The 24,650-nt window shown below is 28.4% G+C and overlaps 1 protein-coding gene across 2 annotated transcripts in view; it reads left to right on the top strand.

Moving 5' to 3' along the window:
- The window catches only part of LOC145261030 (CTD nuclear envelope phosphatase 1-like), a 178,544-nt gene extending 161,702 nt beyond the window's left edge, over positions 1 to 16,842 (top strand). For both annotated transcript variants that reach the window (XM_080119167.1, XM_080119168.1), the window contains exons 6-8: positions 6,764 to 6,880; positions 12,514 to 12,625; positions 15,814 to 16,842. In XM_080119167.1, coding sequence (XP_079975293.1) covers positions 6,764 to 6,880; positions 12,514 to 12,625; positions 15,814 to 15,956 — 372 coding nt within the window. In that variant the 3' untranslated portion in view covers positions 15,957 to 16,842. The remainder of the gene's footprint in view (positions 1 to 6,763; positions 6,881 to 12,513; positions 12,626 to 15,813) is intronic.
- The last annotated feature ends 7,808 nt before the right edge of the window (positions 16,843 to 24,650 follow it).

Raw genomic sequence — 24,650 nt, 5'->3', positions numbered from 1 at the left:
TAAAAAAATTATTTACATTTAGATGTTTTATAAATTTCATCTCTACGTATATAAAAAAATTATTTACATTTAGATGTTTTATAAATTTCATCTCTACATATATAAAAAAATTATTTACATTTAGATGTTTTATAAATTTCATCTCTACATATACATAAAAAAATTATTTACATTTAGATGTTTTATAAATTTCATCTCTACGTATATAAAAAAAATTATTTACATTTAGATGTTTTATAAATTTCATCTCTACATATACATAAAAAAATTATTTACATTTAGATGTTTTATAAATTTCATCTCTACATATATAAAAAAATGTTTACATTTAGATGTTTTATAAATTTCATCTCTACATACATAAAAAAATTGTTTACATTTAGATGTTTTATAAATTTCATCTCTACATATATAAAAAAATTGTTTACATTTAGATGTTTTATAAATTTCATCTCTACATATATAAAAAAGTTGTTTACATTTAGATGTTTTATAAATTTCATCTCTACATATATAAAAAATTGTTTACATTTAGATGTTTTATAAATTTCATCTCTACAGATATAAAAAAAAATTGTTTACATTTAGATGTTTTATAAATTTCATCTCTACATATATAAAAAAAAATTATTTACATTTAGATGTTTTATAAATTTCATCTCTACATATATAAAAAAAAATTGTTTACATTTAGATGTTTTATAAATTTCATCTCTACATATATAAAAAAATGTTTACATTTAGATGTTTTATAAATTTCATCTCTACATATACATAAAAAAATTATTTACATTTAGATGTTTTATAAATTTCATCTCTACGTATATAAAAAAAATTATTTACATTTAGATGTTTTATAAATTTCATCTCTACATATACATAAAAAAATTATTTACATTTAGATGTTTTATAAATTTCATCTCTACATATATAAAAAAGTTGTTTACATTTAGATGTTTTATAAATTTCATCTCTACATATATAAAAAAAGTTATTTACATTTAGATGTTTTATAAATTTCATCTCTACATATACATAAAAAAATTGTTTACATTTAGATGTTTTATAAATTTCATCTCTACGTATATAAAAAAAGTTATTTACATTTAGATGTTTTATAAATTTCATCTCTACATATATAAAAAAAATTATTTACATTTAGATGTTTTATAAATTTCATCTCTACGTATATAAAAAAAGTTATTTACATTTAGATGTTTTATAAATTTCATCTCTACGTATATAAAAAAAGTTATTTACATTTAGATGTTTTATAAATTTCATCTCTACATATATAAAAAAATTATTTACATTTAGATGTTTTATAAATTTCATCTCTACATATACATAAAAAAATTATTTACATTTAGATGTTTTATAAATTTCATCTCTACGTATATAAAAAAAATTATTTACATTTAGATGTTTTATAAATTTCATCTCTACATATACATAAAAAAATTATTTACATTTAGATGTTTTATAAATTTCATCTCTACATATATAAAAAAATGTTTACATTTAGATGTTTTATAAATTTCATCTCTACATACATAAAAAAATTGTTTACATTTAGATGTTTTATAAATTTCATCTCTACATATATAAAAAAATTGTTTACATTTAGATGTTTTATAAATTTCATCTCTACATATATAAAAAAGTTGTTTACATTTAGATGTTTTATAAATTTCATCTCTACATATATAAAAAATTGTTTACATTTAGATGTTTTATAAATTTCATCTCTACAGATATAAAAAAAAATTGTTTACATTTAGATGTTTTATAAATTTCATCTCTACATATATAAAAAAAAATTATTTACATTTAGATGTTTTATAAATTTCATCTCTACATATATAAAAAAAAATTGTTTACATTTAGATGTTTTATAAATTTCATCTCTACATATATAAAAAAATGTTTACATTTAGATGTTTTATAAATTTCATCTCTACATATACATAAAAAAATTATTTACATTTAGATGTTTTATAAATTTCATCTCTACGTATATAAAAAAAATTATTTACATTTAGATGTTTTATAAATTTCATCTCTACATATACATAAAAAAATTATTTACATTTAGATGTTTTATAAATTTCATCTCTACATATATAAAAAAATGTTTACATTTAGATGTTTTATAAATTTCATCTCTACATACATAAAAAAATTGTTTACATTTAGATGTTTTATAAATTTCATCTCTACATATATAAAAAAATTGTTTACATTTAGATGTTTTATAAATTTCATCCCTACATATATAAAAAAGTTGTTTACATTTAGATGTTTTATAAATTTCATCTCTACATATATAAAAAATGTTTACATTTAGATGTTTTATAAATTTCATCTCTACATACATAAAAAAATTGTTTACATTTAGATGTTTTATAAATTTCATCTCTACATATATAAAAAAATTGTTTACATTTAGATGTTTTATAAATTTCATCCCTACATATATAAAAAAGTTGTTTACATTTAGATGTTTTATAAATTTCATCTCTACATATATAAAAAAATGTTTACATTTAGATGTTTTATAAATTTCATCTCTACAGATATAAAAAAAAATTGTTTACATTTAGATGTTTTATAAATTTCATCTCTACATATATAAAAAAAAATTATTTACATTTAGATGTTTTATAAATTTCATCTCTACATATATAAAAAAAAAATTGTTTACATTTAGATGTTTTATAAATTTCATCTCTACATATATAAAAAAAAAATTGTTTACATTTAGATGTTTTATAAATTTCATCTCTACATATATAAAAAAATGTTTACATTTAGATGTTTTATAAATTTCATCTCTACATATATAAAAAAAAAATTGTTTACATTTAGATGTTTTATAAATTTCATCTCTACATATATAAAAAAAAATTGTTTACATTTAGATGTTTTATAAATTTCATCTCTACATATATAAAAAAAAAATTGTTTACATTTAGATGTTTTATAAATTTCATCTCTACATATATAAAAAAAAATTGTTTACATTTAGATGTTTTATAAATTTCATCTCTACATATATAAAAAAAAATTGTTTACATTTAGATGTTTTATAAATTTCATCTCTACATATATAAAAAAATGTTTACATTTAGATGTTTTATAAATTTCATCTCTACATATATAAAAAAAAATTGTTTACATTTAGATGTTTTATAAATTTCATCTCTACATATATAAAAAAAAATTGTTTACATTTAGATGTTTTATAAATTTCATCTCTACATATATAAAAAAAATTATTTACATTTAGATGTTTTATAAATTTCATCTCTACATATATAAAAAAAAATTGTTTACATTTAGATGTTTTATAAATTTCATCTCTACGTATATAAAAAATTGTTTACATTTAGATGTTTTATAAATTTCATCTCTACATATATAAAAAAGTTGTTTACATTTAGATGTTTTATAAATTTCATCTCTACATATATAAAAAAAATTGTTTACATTTAGATGTTTTATAAATTTCATCTCTACATATATAAAAAAAATTGTTTACATTTAGATGTTTTATAAATTTCATCTCTACATATATAAAAAAGTTGTTTACATTTAGATGTTTTATAAATTTCATCTCTACATATATAAAAAAATTGTTTACATTTAGATGTTTTATAAATTTCATCTCTACATATATAAAAAAAATTGTTTACATTTAGATGTTTTATAAATTTCATCTCTACATATATAAAAAAAATTGTTTACATTTAGATGTTTTATAAATTTCATTTCTACATATAAAAAAAAATGTTTACATTTAGATGTTTTATAAATTTCATCTCTACATATATAAAAAATTGTTTACATTTAGATGTTTTATAAATTTCATCTCTAAATATATAAAAAAATGTTTACATTTAGATGTTTTATAAATTTCATCTCTACATATATAAAAAATTGTTTACATTTAGATGTTTTATAAATTTCATCTCTACATATATAAAAAAAATGTTTACATTTAGATGTTTTATAAATTTCATCTCTACATATATAAAAAAAATTATTTACATTTAGATGTTTTATAAATTTCATTTCTACATATAAAAAAAATTGTTTACATTTAGATGTTTTATAAATTTCATCTCTACATATATAAAAAATTGTTTACATTTAGATGTTTTATAAATTTCATCTCTACATATATAAAAAAATGTTTACATTTAGATGTTTTATAAATTTCATCTCTACATATATAAAAAATTGTTTACATTTAGATGTTTTATAAATTTCATCTCTACATATATAAAAAAATGTTTACATTTAGATGTTTTATAAATTTCATCTCTACATATATAAAAAATTGTTTACATTTAGATGTTTTATAAATTACATCTCTACATATATAAAAAAATGTTTACATTTAGATGTTTTATAAATTTCATCTCTACATATATAAAAAAATGTTTACATTTAGATGTTTTATAAATTCCATCTCTACATATATAAAAAAATTGTTTACATTTAGATGTTTTATAAATTTCATCTCTACATATATATAAAAAAATTGTTTACATTTAGATGTTTTATAAATTTAATCTCTACATATATAAAAAAGTTGTTTACATTTAGATGTTTTACAAATTTCATCTCTACATATATAAAAAAATTATTTACATTTAGATGTTTTATAAATTTCATCTCTACATACATAAAAAAATTGTTTACATTTAGATCTTTTACAAATTTCATCTCTACATATATAAAAAAAAAAAGGCACTTTGTGCATGTGAGTTTGTTCCCTATCGACTCTGAAATGACAGAAGCAGTCTTTTAAAAAATTTCACACATACTTTATATATCTGGTAGTGTTCTTAGATAGGTTTTGTATCAGAATGCCTCCAATAAGTGTCGAAAATCAGAAAAATCTGATTAAGGAAGGAACAATCGAATTTTGACTCAAATTAACACTGTTATACAGCCTTAGTCGTACTGGGCGATAGTTGGCAGCTGAGATGCAATTAACCGTTAAAAAAAAATTAAATAAAAAATATCAACAAAATCAACTGTTGATTTATTTTATAGAAATTGCTCCTGACAAGGCATGAAGCCACTTGATATACTGACCCAGAAAACAGCAATTCTTCTCTTTGTAAGAAACATCGTGAGGACTAAAGGGCAAAATAAAAAAGTGAACTCCAAATTCATTTTCTACTCTTAATTTTTTTTTTAATTACAACAGTTAGAGTTCATGATAAATTTAAAATATGAGGTTCATATGAGAACTCTTTAATGTTGTGCTGTCAGTTTGGTGATATACCTAGTAAAACTGACTGGATGATAGTCGCAGGTGACGTGCAATCAGCTTAAACACTAAATTTGTTGAATTTTTTTATTTTTACTGGGGGGGGGGGTAGGGGCTTTGCTGAGTTGTAAGATATGTTTAAATATATTTTAATTCATGCAGATTTCACATTTATTATTACAGTCGATTCTCTATTGAATATTATGTTGTATCAACAAAATTTCACTTTCACTACACTGATGAAGACTGAAGGATCGGTTGAAAATTATGTACTTATAAAAAAAAGTTTTTTAATTTTTTTTCATAATAAGGTTGGTATTCCTGCACGTCATCAATAGAAACTGTTATACTTTTCGTATTCTTTTTTTTTATTATTATTATTATACATTTTTACATATATATATAAGAGCAAATAGTTAATAAAACATGTTAAAAAAACACTTTGAAAAAGAGTTAAAAACATATTTAATTTGAAAAGGAAACACTAAATAAGTGGGGATGGTCCTTAATCTGTGGAGTTTCGAAGAAATACTTTCCTTCTCATCAGAGGGTAGGAATTAGCAAAATGCGGGATCGGATTTTGCATGCAAAAGTATTTGATGAAACTGCAAGTAAGACAAAGATCTTACTTGATAACAAAAAGTGAAGCATAGGGAATATGGTGAAGAAAAAGGTGATTTCACGTGAATGGATAGTCTGGTGAAAGGTAAAAGTTTTTATTTTTATATATATATATATATAATATATAGTAGTGATTTCAAAAGTTAAAAAAATGACTCTAGTGCCAACAGCTAGAATCGAAACCATGACATTTAGTGCTCCAGCCGCTTCCGATGTAGCTATCGAGAGATACGTAAGAAAGATTTAATATTCAACAACTTGAAGAAATATATTGAATTTGGTCATGTGCAGAAAGATGAAAAAATATGCTGGCAAGTTGAAATGAACAGTTTGCATTTCAACTTGCCGATGAATTTCTCTATGCACTATTGATCCATCCAAACAAAGATTTTACTCGTTATAAACTATCTTTGGTGTATGATTGATATTTTCTGTTAATTTTAGTGTTATGCGATCAGTAATTCAAGAGTTTATCAGTTAAATATTCACACACACACACACACACACACACACACACACACACACACACACACACACACACAGTACACCTACCGTTTTATTTTTATAGATTTTTTTTGTTGATAATTAAATTATGTCTGTACACATTATTCATCCGTCCAAACAAAGATTTTACTTGTTATAAACCATGCTTGGTGTAGGATTAATATTTTCTGTTAATTTCAATGTCATGTGATCAATAGTTTAATAGTTTATCAGTTAAATATTTAAACACACACACACACACACACATGTACATCTACTTTATATAAATTTTTTTTGTTGATCACAATTGAATTATGCTTTAAAGAATCCACGTTTTTGTATTTTCTATGTAATTCTTTTTTTCTTTTTTCCTAGGTAAGTCAGTGGTATGATTTAGTTGTATTCACAGCCAGTATGGAAATCTATGGGGCAGCAGTGGCCGACAAATTAGACAATAGCCGAGGTATTTTAAGGAAAAGATATTATCGACAGGTACGTTGAAAAAAAAACAAAAAAAACAAAAGGGTTTGATGGCATAACTTAATTACATTTTCACCTCAAACAAGGCACATTGCCACTTTGATGTAGGGGGCTACTATTAGGGACATAAGCTACAGGGGTACTATGTGGGGAGTTGGACAGCAAGATGTTGGTTCACGTTACACTTGAACTTCTGCATGTCAGTACAGTTGTGGAAGCAGGAACCCGGAAGGGAATTCCAAAGTCTAGCAGTTCTGGGGAAGAAGCTACTGGAGCAGAAGGTTCTCTTACATCTAGGAATCTCAACTGTGAAGGGGTGGGATTTTGCTGCTTGTCGGGGATATTTACGTAGAGGTGGTACAAGTGCTTGCAGTTCGTCGGAGCTACTGAAAAGGATATTATATTATTATTATTGTTTTTTTTTTTTATTGGAATCCTTTGAGATGAGTAATTTGTATATTTATTTATTTGCGGACTGTTATCCTCATCTTCATAGTTGTTGATGTTTCACCACGTTTCGGCCAACTCATCCTTTGGCCTTCTTCAGGTGGTTAACCGTGACGGGAGAGGAATGCTGAGTCTCGTAACTGTATTCCCAATAATTACTGCCTTCCATAGTTGTCGCTGTCTCACCATGTTTTTGCCAACTAATCCTTTGGCTTGCTTTGGGTAGGATTGAGACCGCTATCTTCAGACAATGCTCACCTGGAACCGTAGAGACTCAACGCCTTTATCCAGTGCACCACAGGCTGAAACGTGGTGAAACAACAAGTATAAAGATGAGAATAACTCCACAAAATCCAAAACTTTAAAAAAATATTTGAAATTATAAAGAATTTAAAGCATAAAAACATTCATGGGCAATATGAACTAGAACAAAAACATTGAGGACATTGCAAAGGCTGCTGCAAAGAAGGTGGATTCCCTCTATCATGCTAGAAAACTACTCACATCTGAGAGTATCCTTCACCTCTACAAGGCCACCATTCACCCATGTATGGAGTATTGTTGCCACATTTGGACTGGTGCATTTACCACTAGTCTCTCCTTGGATAGGCTTCCAAAAGGTTTTCAATCTAGTAGGTCCCACTTTGTCAACTAAGCTCCAACCCCTGTCACATCGCCACAATATTGCATCTGTGCCTGTTTTACAAATATTTTAATGGAATATGCTCTGATGAACTCGTTGCACTTGTGCCCCCTTGACATACATATCCCCAACAAATCTGTTTATCAACAAAATCACACCCCCTCACTGTTGAGGTCTCCAAATCCCAGAAAGCTTTCTACTCTAACAGTTTCTTCCCTTGAACATCCAGATTTTGGAATTCCCTTCCTGCTACCTGCTTTCCTGACTGTATTGATATACAGAAGTTTAAATGTAATGTAAACCAACATCTTGTTAATCTTTCCTTGGCATGCCCCCAAATAGTAGTCCCTTACGCCCAAGTGGTGATGTGCCTTGTTGGGGGTGAACATGAGTAAATAAAATAAAAAAAAATAAAAAATTTCCAAAATTACTGGATTCGGTTTTAAATAATCCAAAAAGAGTTGATATGCCATAAAACAAAATCACCAACACATCTATTGCACTCAGGTATTGGTATTTAAGATGCTGAGTGTTCCAGACTCCAGGGTGGGCAACAGCAGGTAATCTCAGACCTGTTTTATATGTGGTCCAATCTAAAGGGTTTATACCAGTCATGTGATCAGTAGTACATATTCAAGCAAGAATTTACTTATATTACTCTATCACATTGAGTTCTCAAGTGATTTAATTGGATAAGTACCATACTTTCAACTTTAATCGACCATTTTGTGCGTGTGTATATGTATGGATTAATCCTAATCTTATAAATGCAACACTAGTAAATTAAAAAATATACCCATTTTTAATTTGGAAGCAGATGAATCTCTCGGGTAAGGAAGACATTTTTTATAACATGAATAGGCTAGCCAAATTTATTAAGAGCAGGAAACTAGAACTAATATCTGTAACATTTTTTTTTGCTCTTGAGATTAAGGGAGGTGGTGTTTGATCAACACTGCTGGGGAGCCATGATTTAATATACTGTTTTGTTTTTAAATCCCTGAAACAGTGTTTCATGGTAAACAACTGATGATCCCTTAAATTAACATTAGTACTATAGTGAATTTGAGAGAGCAAGTTGATGCATTGATTGCAGGTGATTAAATGACTTACTGACTAAATAGTTTTCTAACAGATGATAAAAAATATAAAAATTAAATAAATTTTTTTATATAGTTTTAAAGGTTAAAAAAACTTCCAAGACTAAAGAACAAATAATTAATAAAACATGTTAAAAACACTTTAAGAAGAGTTATATATATTTATATTTAAGAGTGTAGCCATCAGCAATTGTAGGTTTTGCAGACTTTTATCATTTTTTAAATATTTTTAAATATTTTAAAATGATAAAAGTCTGAAAAACCTACAATTGTTGATGGCTACACTCTTTTAAATATACATTTTTTTCTGTCGTTGAAACTACACAAGCATCACTTTATTTATATATATATATATATATATATATATATATATATATATATATATATATATATATATATATGCATTGATTGCAAGTGATTAAATGACTTACTGACTAAATAGTTTTCTAACAAATGATAAAAAAATATCAAAATTAAATAAGTTTTTTATATAGTTTTAAAGGTTAAAAAACTTCCAACACTATATAATATTTCAATATATCTAATGAAGACAAATTTCATCATCATTGCATTGTGTCTTGAAATTTTAAATAAAAACGTTTTTTTACAAGGCTCACGCATATACACAAACATGCATATCTCTCTCTCTATATATATATATTTTATTATTATTTAGGGTAAATAGTTACATATGGTCGCTACAAATAGCCATCTGTTTCAGTCCAAGAGACTTCATCAGGCGACCTGGAACCTCTCGACACCAAAAAGAAAAATGAAAAGTGGGATAGATTAGAGAGAAATTAAAAAAGAAAAATGGAGCTCTTCAAAAAAAAGTATAAAAAGTTCATAAGGATTTTATAAAAAATTGTGAGCTCTCTAAAAAAGAGGATAAAAAAAAAAAAGGAAAGATCGCATTAGGACCTATTGGAAGATTATCCCCAACTTTTCACAACAAAATGTAAATTTAAAATAAAAATGGGTTATAATTTTACTGGAGCTGTGAGTTGTACAGGCTGGTGGTGGTGGGGGTTCTACTTATATTGAACGTGTCACGGAAAGAAAAGGACTTTGCATGTGTGTGATTTTACTATGAGAGTTACGTGTCGTTATGCATTAAGTTAGGGGTGGGGGAATTGACTAATGCAGACATATTCATGCTGAGGCATATATCTGTATACATACATACGTACCAAATATACAAATACATACATACATACATGTGCGAAAGTGACACAAACATACACACGTAAATATATACATAAAAGAACATACGCACACGCAAGAATACAGCTATATGTATCGATACACAGATAATCACAGGTATACAATTATTATACAGATACGTACAAATATACAGACATACACACACATATACAAATATACGCACATATATATCCATATACTTATACATATATACATACATACACACATATATATATATATATATATATATATATATACAAATACAGCTATAGATACAAACACACACACATATATATATATATATATATATATATATATATATATATATGAGAAGAAATAATTTGCTGACTAAATCCTCCAAATCTTTGACTGCTTATCAATTTGGCATGACATCAAAAATTGGTCAGATGTTCTGTTGACAGTGCCAAAAGATATGTGGCTAAGTTTGTGCTGAAATTGCCCCCCCCCCTTCTCTCTCTCTCTCTCTCTCTCTCCCTGTCTTTCAGTGTGAAGTAATGCAAGGTCACCTATGATAATAAAAAAAGTAAGATTAACTTGAAATTATTTTTTTTTGTTTTCCTTTTTAAAATACTTTTCTACATAAACTAAAAAAGCAAAACACAAGAAGCAATTTTATTTTCCCCTTTATCTTCCAATCTCTATCTTGCTGTCTCTGTGTTTCAAAAAGTTGCCAACGAGCACACACACACACACACACACACACTTGATGGGAAAATTCCCCTTAAACAAAGATGCCTTCGTGTTTTGTTTGTCCCCTCAGCTATAAGTTCACAGATGCTGCTTTATCTGCATCTGTGACTCACAAAAAATCTAAAAGAACGTAATAAACACAGCATGTGTCTCGTGAATATGACACATTTCAATCGTATTATCGGGTGATTTTGTCTTAAAAGAAACAGCCACTTTTTAAATCTAGCAAATATCTTTTTTACAAGGAAATCGCTGCTTATTAAGGCCCAAAGGCCATTCGAGGATAAGGGTTAAAGAGTGTACAGTGGTCAAAAGGACAATATCATAGTAATCGTTAAAAGTGTAAATTTGGAAAATTGGATTACTTAAGGGGAACAGCTCATCAAGAACTTGTTTACATTGGACTTGAAGACGGCCATATTGTAGTGAACTAGAAAGCAGATAAACAGAAGACAGTTTCACAGACGTGCAGTTCTAAGAAAGCTTTGTTCATGGAATCTACGTTTAGATTTAGACACAGATAAAGAGTGGGCAAAATTATTGATAGTGTTTTCAGCCAAACGAGTGTTTCTCGTGAATGTTTGGTGAGGGGGCGGGGACCATAGATTGGAGCTCAAACGAGCACTTGCCATGAAAATAACGATAAAACAGAGACATGCTCACAACATCTCTTCTGTGGGAAAGAGATTGCAGGGAAAAGAAAAAGGCATCCCCCACTAGGCTATGAAGTTTATTTTTAACTCTATCGAGGCAAGATAAGATCTTCCTAGCAGTTCTTTTTCACTTTTCATTTTCTCGTATTGAGGTTAGACATTTTGTGAATGACTTTCAACTCTCGAGAATGCTGGAAGCCATAGCGGAATTCCTGAGTGTGTGAGGGGCCAGAGCGAGACTCCTGGGCATGCTATTAAGTGGAGTGTGTAAGCCATGTCTAGGTTCAGAACAGTTTCCGATGGTTAGTTATTCTACACAAGTCTTGGAAGTGACTGGTTCTCAGTAGACAGTTCTCGAGTTGGAATCCACAGAGCAAAAGATTCTTCCCGTGTTGACACGAAGAAAACATATGCGAAGTTGCTACAGAAAAGGTTGAATTTTTATAGAGCAATTCTGGTTTCTGATTGGTTGGTAGCAGAACGTGAATTAATTTGATTTGTCAGTTGCTAGCAACATTGTTTATAAATAGAATCTCCTGACTGTGCGGGATCATACCCCATTATAAGGCAAAAATATTGCAACAAGCTAATACTGAGCCCTCGGGAGTGCAGAGAGCCAGAACTGCATTTATTAATGTCTGAAGAAACAATAGACAATCTAAATATTAGCAGATTAAAAATATAGTCTAAATCGGATTTAGAATTCTTCGTTGTACATTTTATCATGCCACAAAAGATATTTTTATTTGTTAAAAGATTTTGTTTATATATAAAAAAAGAAAAAATCTTCCAAATTTTTTTATTCATGTTTTATTAAGAAAATATCCTCGTATAAATTTTTCTATTTATATAAATTTTCTTTTTTTTTTTTTCATTTGTTGTTGCCAGCATTGTAGTCTCGATTTTGGTAGTTATACGAAAGATTTGTCGGCCATCAGCAGCGACCTTTCCAGTATATTCATCTTGGACAATTCACCTGTAGCTTACAAATCATATCCAGGTAAGTTTTCTTTTTTATTTATTTCTTATTCACCCCAAACAATACATACTTTAAGGGGGGGGGGGCTACTGTGATAGAGGCTAGATTTGGGGACGATTATAGAGGTGGGTGGAGGTAATCTAAATAATGATATTCATATTTCTTTATGCTGATACGATCGGGGGAAATGAAGCAAATTCAGAATTCAAAAGGGAATCTTTCTCTCCGACTCGGGAATCTGCACAGAATTTTAAACCGAAACCCTTTATTTAATTCACAGTGGTAACATGCTCTCGTTCCGCCATCCATTACTGGGTAGAAGTCAACAGTAATTCACAATTGTACTTTTGAGCGTCGTCCTGCACTAAGAATTGAACCTTCAACCTCTAGAAATGTATAACTTTTACAATTAAATTTTTAGAGTACTCTATCTACTGCACCACTGGCTCCTTGTGGAAAATTCTAGTACGAATTTTTAGGAGCCTTAGGCCTATTTTGTTTTTAGATGTAAATATCACTATTTATTACTACATATTATTATGTGTTTGTATATATATATAATTTCATAAGGTGTATATATATATATATATATATATATATATATATATATATATATATATATTAAGTAAAGTGATTTACAATTTAAAAATTAAAAAAAAATTTTTTAAATTTAAAAATCAAATTTTAATTAAATTAAAAATCAGTTTCATAAGAAGGAACAACAACAAAGTCAAGTTTACTTAATATTGAATTAGCTCTAGGACATTTAACTATCGAGCTTATTATATTTCTAAATTACAACGAGCATTTCCTGTATTTTAATTAAACTAGTAATTTCACTGTTACATTAAAATACACTTAGCTCTTTAGACTATTATTCTAATCTCCTTTAAATTTATATATATATATATATATATATATATATATATATATATATATAAATAAAATAAAAATTACAATTAAATTTACCAAAATGAGCCAAGATGGTAAAATTAAAGTATATTATAAAGATTAAAGAATTAATATTTATAAAATTATCTCAGCCAGATGTAAAAGCTTGATAAACCAAATAGGAAATAGAGCTTATAATATGAGCAAACAGTTAATAAAACATGTTAAAAAACACTTTGAAATGAGTTAAAAACATTTAATCTGAAAAGGAAACACTAGATAAGTGGATAATCCTTAATCCGCGGAGTTTCGAAGAAATACTTTCCTTCTCATCAGAGGGTAGGAATTAGCAAAATGCGGGATCGGATTTAGCATGCAAAAGTATTTGATGAAACTGCAAGTAAGTCAAAGATCTTACTTGATAAAAAAAAGTGAAGCATAGGGAATATGGTGAAGAAAAAGGTGATTTCACGTGAATGGATAGTCCGGTGAAAGGTAAAGTATCCAATAACGGTAAAATCCAAAAATGTAAATCCAAGAAAGTTAGTTAAATTTCCATTCACACAAGTAAAATCCAAGGAAATCCCGTAATTGGAAGAAGATGGTCCATAATAACCAAAGGCAGAAATCCATGGAATAATTCACAAAAATGTGTACAAGGAAAAAATGTGTACACATTTTTGTGAATTATTCCATGGATTTCTGCCTTTGGATTATTATGGACCATCTTCTTCCAATTACGGGATTTCCTTGGATTTTACTTGTGCAAATGGAAATTCTTTTAACTTTCTTGTTCTTCACCATATTCCCTCTGCTTCACTTTTTTTGTTATCAAGTAAGATCTTTTACTTACTTGTTGTTTCATCAAATACTTCTGCATGCAAAATCCGATCCCGCATTTTGCTAATTCCTACCCTCTGATGAGAAGGAAAGTATTTCTTCGAAACTCCACGGATTAAGAACTATCCACTTATCTAGTGTTTCCTTTTCAGATTAAATATGTTTTTAACTCATTTCAAAGTGTTTTTTAACATGTTTTATTAACTGTTTGCTCGTATATATATATATATATATATATATATATATATATATATATATATATATGGAAAGTATAAGTTAGAAAGGATCAAAAATAGAATTAAGACAAAAAATGTCTATTTTATTCAATCAAATATGCTTAAGAGAAAAAATGCTATCTAAATATATATATATATATATACATACATACATACATATCAAAATTTAGTAATTTAAATTTTATGGCGCGATATGGTTAAATTTCAAATCTAGAAATTTTTATATGTAAGACAAAGAATACATTTAAATTAGTATGTATCCTTAACCTATAGGTTTACTCATCTCCATTAAATTTAAATGTCTACCCATCCCGATTAAATTACTAAATTTGGATTTATTTTTATTTAGCTGGGATTGTCTTTATAAAATATTACAGCCAATAATATTTTGTAAAACCAATAATCATTGGATTTCCATACCAGTAGATCTATTGCATTGCACTATTCTGAAGAATATTTGGCGTTAAAATTCTGTAAATCAAAAAAATTTACAAGAAATTTATTATTCAGCAATAAATACAAAATTTTAAAGGAGAAAACTTTAAAATTTTATATTCCTTCTTGAATAATATACTTCTTGTAAATTTTTAAATTCACAATTTAACACCAAATTTTCATTTATATTATTGCTCTATCTTGTATATTCAGTTTTTTTTTCTTTTTATCTAATTAGGATAGTCTTATAAATATACTAATATACATATGGACTTTAATTTTACAGTATTATACAATCTATAATCTGAAAGTATTTCAAAATTTCAGTTTATATATATATATACTAGCAAAAGTACCCGTCGTTAAAATTAAACAGAAAAAAAAAATTATAATTAATATAGAAAATAACAAATAATAAAAAAAATACTTATGTACCTGCATGCGTTAAAAAGTTGAATTAAATAAAAAAAAAAAAATATTGAAATTGATTTAACGTCAATCTGTGTTTGTTCTAATAACGGTCGACTAGAGAGACAAAAAAAATAAATAAAACCAAACATCTTTTTCTAACGTCATCTTTGACAATGTGATTTTAATCCTGAAAATTCGCATTCCATGCTAACAACACCCTGTACACCCAACAGGTAATAAAAATATTATTAAAAAAAAAAATTTGTTATTCAATATTTTCAAATATTTGTAGAAGCGTGCAAATGACGAAGAAAAAAACAAATTACATTGTATTGCTTTAAAAAAAACATCCATTTTTAAAGTTTCTATTTAAAAATTTTTTTTTTTTTTTATTAGATAATGCGATACCCATCAAGTCATGGTTCAGTGACGCACGAGATACGGCCCTGCTCTGTTTGTTGCCAATGTTGGATGCCCTTCGTTTCACCAATGATGTCCGCTCTGTGCTCAGTCGGAACCTCCATTTACATCGTCCATAGTAGAGAATAAAAAAAACAAAAAACAAAGCAATTTTCTACGGCTTCCTGCTGCTGCAGCCTACGATGACTGTAACACGGCTCCGTTTGTTCATTTTGCTGATCTTCGTGTTGAGAGAGAGAGTGGCCGCTGTCAACGGTAATACAACTTCCTGCAATGATTTGATCAACCTTTGTAGGAAGTGAGAACGGCTGTGTAGTTGTAGTGTTGGTGATGGCAGAATCGGTGTTCATTCTGGTTTTTCAGACGACAAACAACGGCTGTAGTACCGGTGATAGGGCATTACGATGCGCAAGCACTTTATTCGGGCGAATTAAGTACGACTAACAGGAAAAAGACATTCAATAGTCGCTATAGGCCGTTATTGTTCTTGTTGCCTATGAAAGGGAAATAATTCTTTATTAGCAATAATAGTTATTTCCCTTTGATTGTTAATTTTTGTTTTTTTTTTACATCACACAAATTGATAATTACGTAAAACAAAAAAGATCTTTAAAAAAAATCGCTGCCATTACTACTACTACTACTACACATATTACAACCGGTGCCGTTCTTTGATTCCAACTAACCTTTTTTTTTTTTTTTTTAAGGGATAGCCATTCTCAGAAAGTGATCGTGTCATTGCTGTGTTGCGGTATCTTTCTTTCTCTCACGTGGATTTCCACATCTCACATTTGTAAATAGATTCATGGTTGAAACCAAAACAATTATAAAGAATGAAAAAAATAAGACAAAAACATAAACTGAAAGGCAAAACTTGGAACAATAAAAACGAAACATAAAAACAAAAACCAAAAAACAAACACAAACGCAAGAACTTGCCTGTTTGTCTGATCTAGAAAACGTTTAGTAAAGAAAATTTTTTTTTTTTTTGACTCTTAAAACCTTTTTTTTTTCTTGTTATTATTTTTATTATTATTAGGTTAATTTTTATTGTTTTTGAGGAAATACCCACTCCCACCCCATCTTCTAAAATTATTTTACATTGTGACTTTTATTCTTCTGCAAATTTCTAACTTTTCTTTCAGTTTACGAAAAAAGAAAAGAAAACATCCCTACATGGCTTTTTATTTTAATTAAAAAAATAATAATTATCAAACTTTTAGAGCTGTCTTTTTCCCTTCAGTCTAATTTCTACATATTTTCTTTTTAATTTTTATTTTCTTTAATGAAACAAAATAATAAACCTTTTTTAAGAGCTATTTTTCCTTCAGTATAATTTCTATGTATTTTCTTTAAATTTTTATTTTCATTAAAATAGCATGGAAATATTTTTTAAAGTTATTTTTGATTTTTAAGAATTATTCCTCCAACTAATATATATATATATATATATATATATATATATATATATATGTATATATAAATTTCTTAATTTTTATTTTCCTAACTTTCTGATTTTTTATATAATTTAAGATTAAAGAAAAAGAGAATAACTCTATCTGGCTTTTTATTTTATTTTTTATTTTATTACCCCCCCCCAATCTAATTTCTACATATTTTTAAAAATTTTATTTTCATTAAAAAAACATGAAAATATTTAAAAACTATTCTCAATTTAATTTCTCACTTTTTGTTTAAATTTTTTTATTTTCATTGAAATAAAAATCTTACATTTAATTTGATTTATTAATAGTTACTCCCCTACTCCTGGACCCAATCTAAGTTTCACAGATTAAGTTTTATTTTAATAAAAATAATAAGATTTCAAACTAGTTTTAGAGTTTAAAGTGCTACCACCCCTCTGATAATTTCTGCAATTCAAACAAAAATTATTTTTGTTAAAAAAAAAAATAAACTATTTTTATTTGAACACATATTCTCTCAACCTAACTTTTGGATTTATTTTCATTATAAAACTTATCTTGATTTTTAGCAGTCGTTTAATTTTATTCCCCAATATAATTCTTACAATGATTTTAAAACTTTTATTTTCATAAAAAATAATTTTGAAATTATTTTCATTCCTTCCCAATATAATTTTCTAGAATATTTTAATTTAAATTTTTATTAAAAAATATTTTAATATTTTATTTTTTAATACTATAAATGTTTTTATTTTCATTATAAAACGTATTTTAATTTTTAACAGTTATTCCCCAACATAATTATTACAATGCTTTTACAACTTTCCATAAATAATAATTTTAGAATTATTTTCACTCCTTCCCAATATAATTTCTACAATTTTTAATTTAACTTTTTATTCAAAAATATTTTAATATTATTTTATTTTTTAATACTATAAATGTTTTTATTTTCATTATAAAACGTATTTTGATTTTTAAGCTAGACCCCAATGCAATGCTTTTACAACTTTTTCATAAATAATAATTTTAGAATTATTTTCACTCCTTCCCAATAAAATTTCTAAATGTTTTTATTTAAATGTTTACTTTTATTAAAATATATTTTAATATTACTTTAATTTTTTTTTAATTTTGACTATAAGTTTTTATTTTCATTCTTAAACTTTTTTTTTAATTCAAGCTATTTTCCCAAATTTAATTTGTACATTTAATTTTTTTTTAATTTTTTTTTCAAAAAAAAAAATTTTTTTTATTTATAATAGATTATCTAATTTTTTTATATTAAAAACTTTGGTTCTTGTGCAAAATTCTACTTATATTAAAAAGAAGACAAAACAAAAACAATTAAGAAAAATCCATATGATGTATCTACTTGTGACAAAACAAAGTATCATATTCTAAAAATCACATAAATTTATCAAGTAGTTTTATTTTTATAAAGAAAATAATTTTTAAGTGATTAATGTTAATTTGTAGACATTACAACAAATCTGTTAAGTATGAATTATTGTTGAATTATATTTCAAAATGGTGAGCAAGGCAGTCACTCTTCAGATATTAAATTTTATTTTCTCATTTAAAAATAAAACTATCATAGGATTTTCAGAATATTATGTCTTAATTTCATTATGGGTACATAGAAAATACTAATCTTTATTTTAATTTATTTCATATGGGGTAATTCTGGACAAGAATAAAAAATTATTTTTCATAAAAAACATTAATTAAAAAAATATTTTTTTATTAGCTTTCCTTCTCTCTTCAAATCTAATTTCTGCCCCCCTTTTTTTTTTAATTAAAAGGAGCAATTTTAAAATTTTGATTTCTTTTTGTTTGTTTTTTTTTAATGGAAAGCCATCAACCCCCGTCTAATTTTTATATTTTTTTGAAATGAAAAATAAAAGAATTAAAAAAAAAAAAAAATTTTTTTTATAGCTATTTCCCACCCTCCCAATCTAACTTTTACATTTTATTATTTTTTTTTATTAAGAAAAAGTAATTGAAATTTTTTAATTGAAAGCCATCAACCCCCATTTTCTACATTTTTTTTTTTGTTTTTGAATAAAAATATAAAAAAATTAAAAATAATTTTAATTATTTAAGAGCTGTAACCCCCACCCCACCCTCTCATTTAATTTCTACATATCTCTCTGCCTGTTTGTTTTCTTGTCTCTCTTCCAGGTTTTTCTGACTCCTTTTTATTGCACTTTTTATTTTAACTCATTTGATAAAAGATCTTCAACCCGAAAGGCCTTTCTCTTTTTCTTCTTTTTAAGTCTAAACCTGTGAAACTTTTCACCTTGAATTCCAATATCCAACTTTTCCTCACTCTAGGATAAGGATTAAAGAGTGTACAGTAGTCAATTCGACAATATAGTAATTGTTTGTAATGGAAATTTGGTAAATTTCTTGACTTAAGTGGAATGGCTCATCAAGAACTTGTTTACGTTGGACTTAAAGACAACCATATTATCGTCAGCTGGAAAGCAGGCAAACAGAAGACAGTTCCACAGGCGTGCAGTTCTAAGTTCTGTTTTTTGTTTCTGTTTTGTAAGATGCACTTCATGCTATGAAAGACGGATTTTGCCATCGCGATTCTTTTCTTGATTTCTGCGTCCCTCTTACCATCAGATGTAATAATACAACCCAGGTACTTGAGTGTATCAACCGGTCTAATGGTCTTGCGTTTACATTTGATATTGCATTTTGGTATTTCAGCCTTTTTGGAGATAACCATGCAATTTATCTTTTTAGCATTATGTTGCAGCCATTTCTTTTCACTCTCATCCGTCACTGTTGTCAGCATTCATTGCAATTTGTCTTCAGAGTTTGCAATGAGGACAGCGTTATCCACACATCTTAAATTGATGTTGTGACCGCCTACACTAACACCTTCTGGATTTTTAATTTTGTGTAAAATCATTTTAGCTGCAGATGTTGAAAAGGTCAGGTAAAAAACCACACCTCTGTCTCGCTCCTCTGCAAATTGGTCTGTAGCCCTGCAATCATTGTCAAACTTGATGGCTGCTTTCTGCTCCCAAAAGAGGTTTCTGAGAACACTAAGATTTTTTCAATCGATGTTAATCAGTCAGAATATCAAACAAATCCCTGTGTCATACCTTGTCAAACGCCTTTGAGTATCTTTCTTTACCTCTACGGATCTTTCTATGAGGGTTTTCAAGACGAAATTGCGTTTCATGTATTTTTATCATCTGAGAAACCAAATTGTACTTCAATTTTTGGCAGAATTTTGTTCCTCATTCTGTTCATGAGCAAACACAGAAGAACGTTAGTCATGTGACTCATTAAGATGATTGTATGGAGTTGTCCACAATCTGTTGTACCTGGTTTCTTTTGGACAGCAATGTAAACTGACTTTTTTCATATCTTCCAGAATATTGTCCATTTCATAAGTACCGTTGATCAGTTTTGTGACCACTTTGAGTCCCAATTCATCAAATGCAGTAAGCAGCTCGATTGGAAAGTTGTTGGATGCTGGTTCCTTCCCTCTTTTCATTTTTCTGAAAGCACTATATATTTCATCTTGGAGTATCACAAGACCTTCTTCGCTTTGTATTTCGGTTGGTGGACCTCTCTCATCATGGTACAGCTCCTCTATATATTCCGACCATCGGTTCAAAATATCTTTTTCCATGATAATGTCACCGTCTTCGGATTTAATGCAACCAGTGTGGACTGTATCCTTTTTTTCCAGTCAGTTCTTGTATCTTCTTGTCAAATCTTAAATCCAACCATACTTGATATAAAACTGGCTTGTTACTCAGAAATGTGCAACAGTTTTTGTTTTATCGCCATTCAGTGATAAGCCACCTAGATGTGACGCACAATTGTCAATAGCTCTTATGCTCATTTCTTGGCACTACTCTGATTTTGGCCTTTTTCAGTTCAAGGATAGTCTGGAGATTGTTTTAATGGTATTATCTTTGAAGTAATCCCACAGACAAAAATCTGAGGGAGGTTATGGTCCGGTGAGTGTAAAACCTATTCAGACTCACACCCTTACTGCTGATACAATCACCAAAGTGTATAATTGAACACTGATAAAACAAAGATTGTTGGATATTGATAGCTGGAACTTGGTGGACAAGGCAGAGGTTGGATTTAAGTTTATCTGTACCAAACTTGGTCGACAAGTTGGTCATAAATTTTATTTGTACGTAATGTAGTTGGATTGCAGAAAGGATTTTTAACTTTAGTGATTTCATGCATGGCATTTGTGTGTGTGGGGGGAGGGGTAGTTGCCCTGTAATTGCTTTATGCTAAAATCTTCTCCGACACCGCCGGCAACAAATATGTTTGGTGCATTCTCGAATTGGGATGAGAAAATAATGACTGCTGGGGTGAGTAGACATGGATGATTGACATTTTTCCCAGAATTTGGGGAAAAATAAGTTTAATTTCAGTGAGAGAATGAGACAGACGATGTAATGATTTGTACATCAAGGAAGAGAGCCTCCCCCTCTTGAGGTATAATAAGGGAGGAGAGAGTAATCCCTCCTTGGGAAGCAGCGGGAGAGAGAAAAAATTTGATACAATAAGAGGGGTGAACCGCCTCTTCTTGAAGTAACAGTACAATTGGACATTCTAAAATCTTTGCAACAGCCGCCAACGAATATATTTGGCGCATTCTCACATTGGAACAAGAAAATAATGACTTTGTTCACTTTGGTGGTGGTGATGATGATGATGAAATGAGTTTATTAATTGATCAGTTTTATGATGATGGAATAATGATTTGTTAATTGATCAGTTCTATGATGATAAAATGTGTTTATTAATTGATCAGTTTTATGATGATGATGAAATAATGAGTTTATTATGATCAGTTCTATGATGATGATAAAATGAGTTTGTTAATTGATCAGTTTTATGATGATGATGATGAAATAAGGAGTTTATTAATTGATCAGTTTTATGATGATGATAAAATGAGTTTGTTAATTGATCAGTTTTATGATGATGATGAAATGACATTAATTGATCAGTTTTATGATGATGATGAAATAAGGAGTTTATTAATTGATCAGTTTTATGATGATGATGAAATAATGAGTTTGTTAATTGATCAGTTTTATGATGATGATGAAATGAGTTTATTAATTGATCCATTTTATGGTGATGATAATGAAATGAGTTTGTTAATTGATCAGTTTTATGATGATGATGAAATGAGTTTAATTGATCAGTTTTATGATGATGAAATAATGAGTTTGTTAATTGATCTGTTTTATGATGGTGATGATGAAATTATTGTGTAAAGCCTGTGATTATCAAATAGAAACAGGAACCCATCATTGCAAACTCTGTTGTAGCTTGAGAAAAAGATTGTGTACTGTGTTAAGGTATTCTGTAGACCATCGTTCGTCCCAACGACAACTGCTGATCCCAAAACTTGTGTGCTGTTGTTTTCATTTTTTAAAAAATTTTTTATTTTTATTTTATATACTCACTTTCACCCCACGTAAGACATATCACCATTTGGAGATAACAGGCTACTAATTGGGACCATTTCTAAGAAAGATTAACAAGATGTTGGTTTACATTACATTTGATCTTAAGCATATAGGTACAGTCAGGGAAGCAGGTAGCAGGAAGGGAATTCCAAAGTCTAATTTTCACCTTGTTCTCGCCATGTCATTTTGACTATTGTCGAGTAGGCAAGCACTGGTTTACAAATATGCATAAAAATACAAGCAATTGAAAACGCAAGCTCTGTATAACTTTGCGTATAAATCAGTTGTGCTCTAGGTGTGTGTGATACCATTCGCGTAAAAAAAAAAAAAAAAAAAAAAAGACGCCCAGGTGTGGTCTGTTAAAACCTAGCCGCCAAGGTATCCTTGACGGTTAGGTGATCTGTTCATCTTCTCATCTGATAAGACTCTGCCTGATCTACTCTAAGCCACAAACTGTTGCAAACTTGTTAACTCCGTAAACTGTTGAGGTCCCTAAATGCCAGAAAGCTTTCTATTCTAATAGTTTCTTCCCTTGAACAGCTACACTTTGGAATTCCCTTCCTGCTATGTAATGTAAACCAACATGCTGTTAATCTTTCCTAGGTATGGTCCCTAGTAGTAGCTCCTTATGTCCAAGTGGTGATATGCCTTGTTAGATGTGAACATGAGTAAAAATAAAACTAACTCTGACTCCTAAATATATTCACTCAAACCAGAAATTCTAAGTGTCTTATTGCCGTAGCAGAAAAAGACTTGCACTTTCGGCCTTTCCCAGCTGACTACCTATCCTATTTCCAGTCACCCTTGTGTTCCTTTGTGATTCATTTCCTCTGATTGTCCTGTGTCATGACTCTTTCTACTTCAGACAACCCTTCCCATGAATCACCTCCCAGTGGAACCCTTTATTTAATCTACGGGAGTAGCATGCTCTCGTTCCATCAGCCATCAAAGGATAGAGGTCCTAAGCAATTCACAAGCACTGAGGATTGAACCTTCAACCTCCAGAAGAGTATCGCTTACAGCCGAATTTCGCCAAGTATTTTATCTGCTATGCCACAGGACCCATTGTGAAAATAAGATGAGCACAGTAGTCTGATTAATCCAGAAAAAAATAATTTTTTGGCTACATATGTGCATACATGTTTCAGCTACGTTATATTGTTAAACCACCACAGGCCAAGTTAAGAGGAGGAAAATAAATTGGATTTTGACCAAAAAATTTTCTAAAAAGATAAGAAGTAAGTAAGTATGTGGCTGGAATTATTTTAAATGCCTCATTGGCGTTAGTATCTTTTGCTAATTCCTACCCTCTGATGAGAAGGAAAATATTTCTTTCAAAGCTTTGCGAATTAAGGACACTCCACTTGATTTGTGTTCCCTTTTAAAAATTAAATGTATTTAACTTTTCTTAAAGTGTTTTTAAACATGTTTTATTAACTCTTCGTTCTTATTATAAGCTCTATTTCCTATTTGGTTTTATTGAGCTTTTACATCTGGTAAGGATTACTTTATAAATATTAAGTCTTGATTTAGACACAGATAAAGAGTGGGGAAATTACTGACAGTGGTTTCAGCTAGACGGGTGTTTTTTGTGAAAGATTGGTGAGGGGGAACCAGAGATTGGAGCTCTGACGAGCACTTCCCATGGAAATAACGATAAAACGACGACAGGCTCGCAACGTCTCTTCTGTGGGAGAGAGGTTGCAGGGAAGAGAAAAGGGCATTCCCCACGAGGCTACAAAGTCTATTTTGTACTCTGTCAAGGCAGGATAGGCTGTTTTTAGCAGCTTCTGCCCAGATATGGCAACAGTACTCCATCCTTGGATGTACTTAGTTTTTATATAGATAGAGAATTGCATCAGCAATGAGATATCTACTGGAGTGGTAGAAGGATCCCACGATTTTTCCAGCG

The sequence above is a fragment of the Euprymna scolopes genome, chromosome 37 (genome assembly GCF_053919585.1).
Source record: "Euprymna scolopes isolate OS-2025 chromosome 37, ASM5391958v1, whole genome shotgun sequence".
Classification (NCBI taxonomy): domain Eukaryota; kingdom Metazoa; phylum Mollusca; class Cephalopoda; order Sepiida; family Sepiolidae; genus Euprymna; species Euprymna scolopes.
This window is presented reverse-complemented; position numbering and strand designations above follow the sequence as displayed.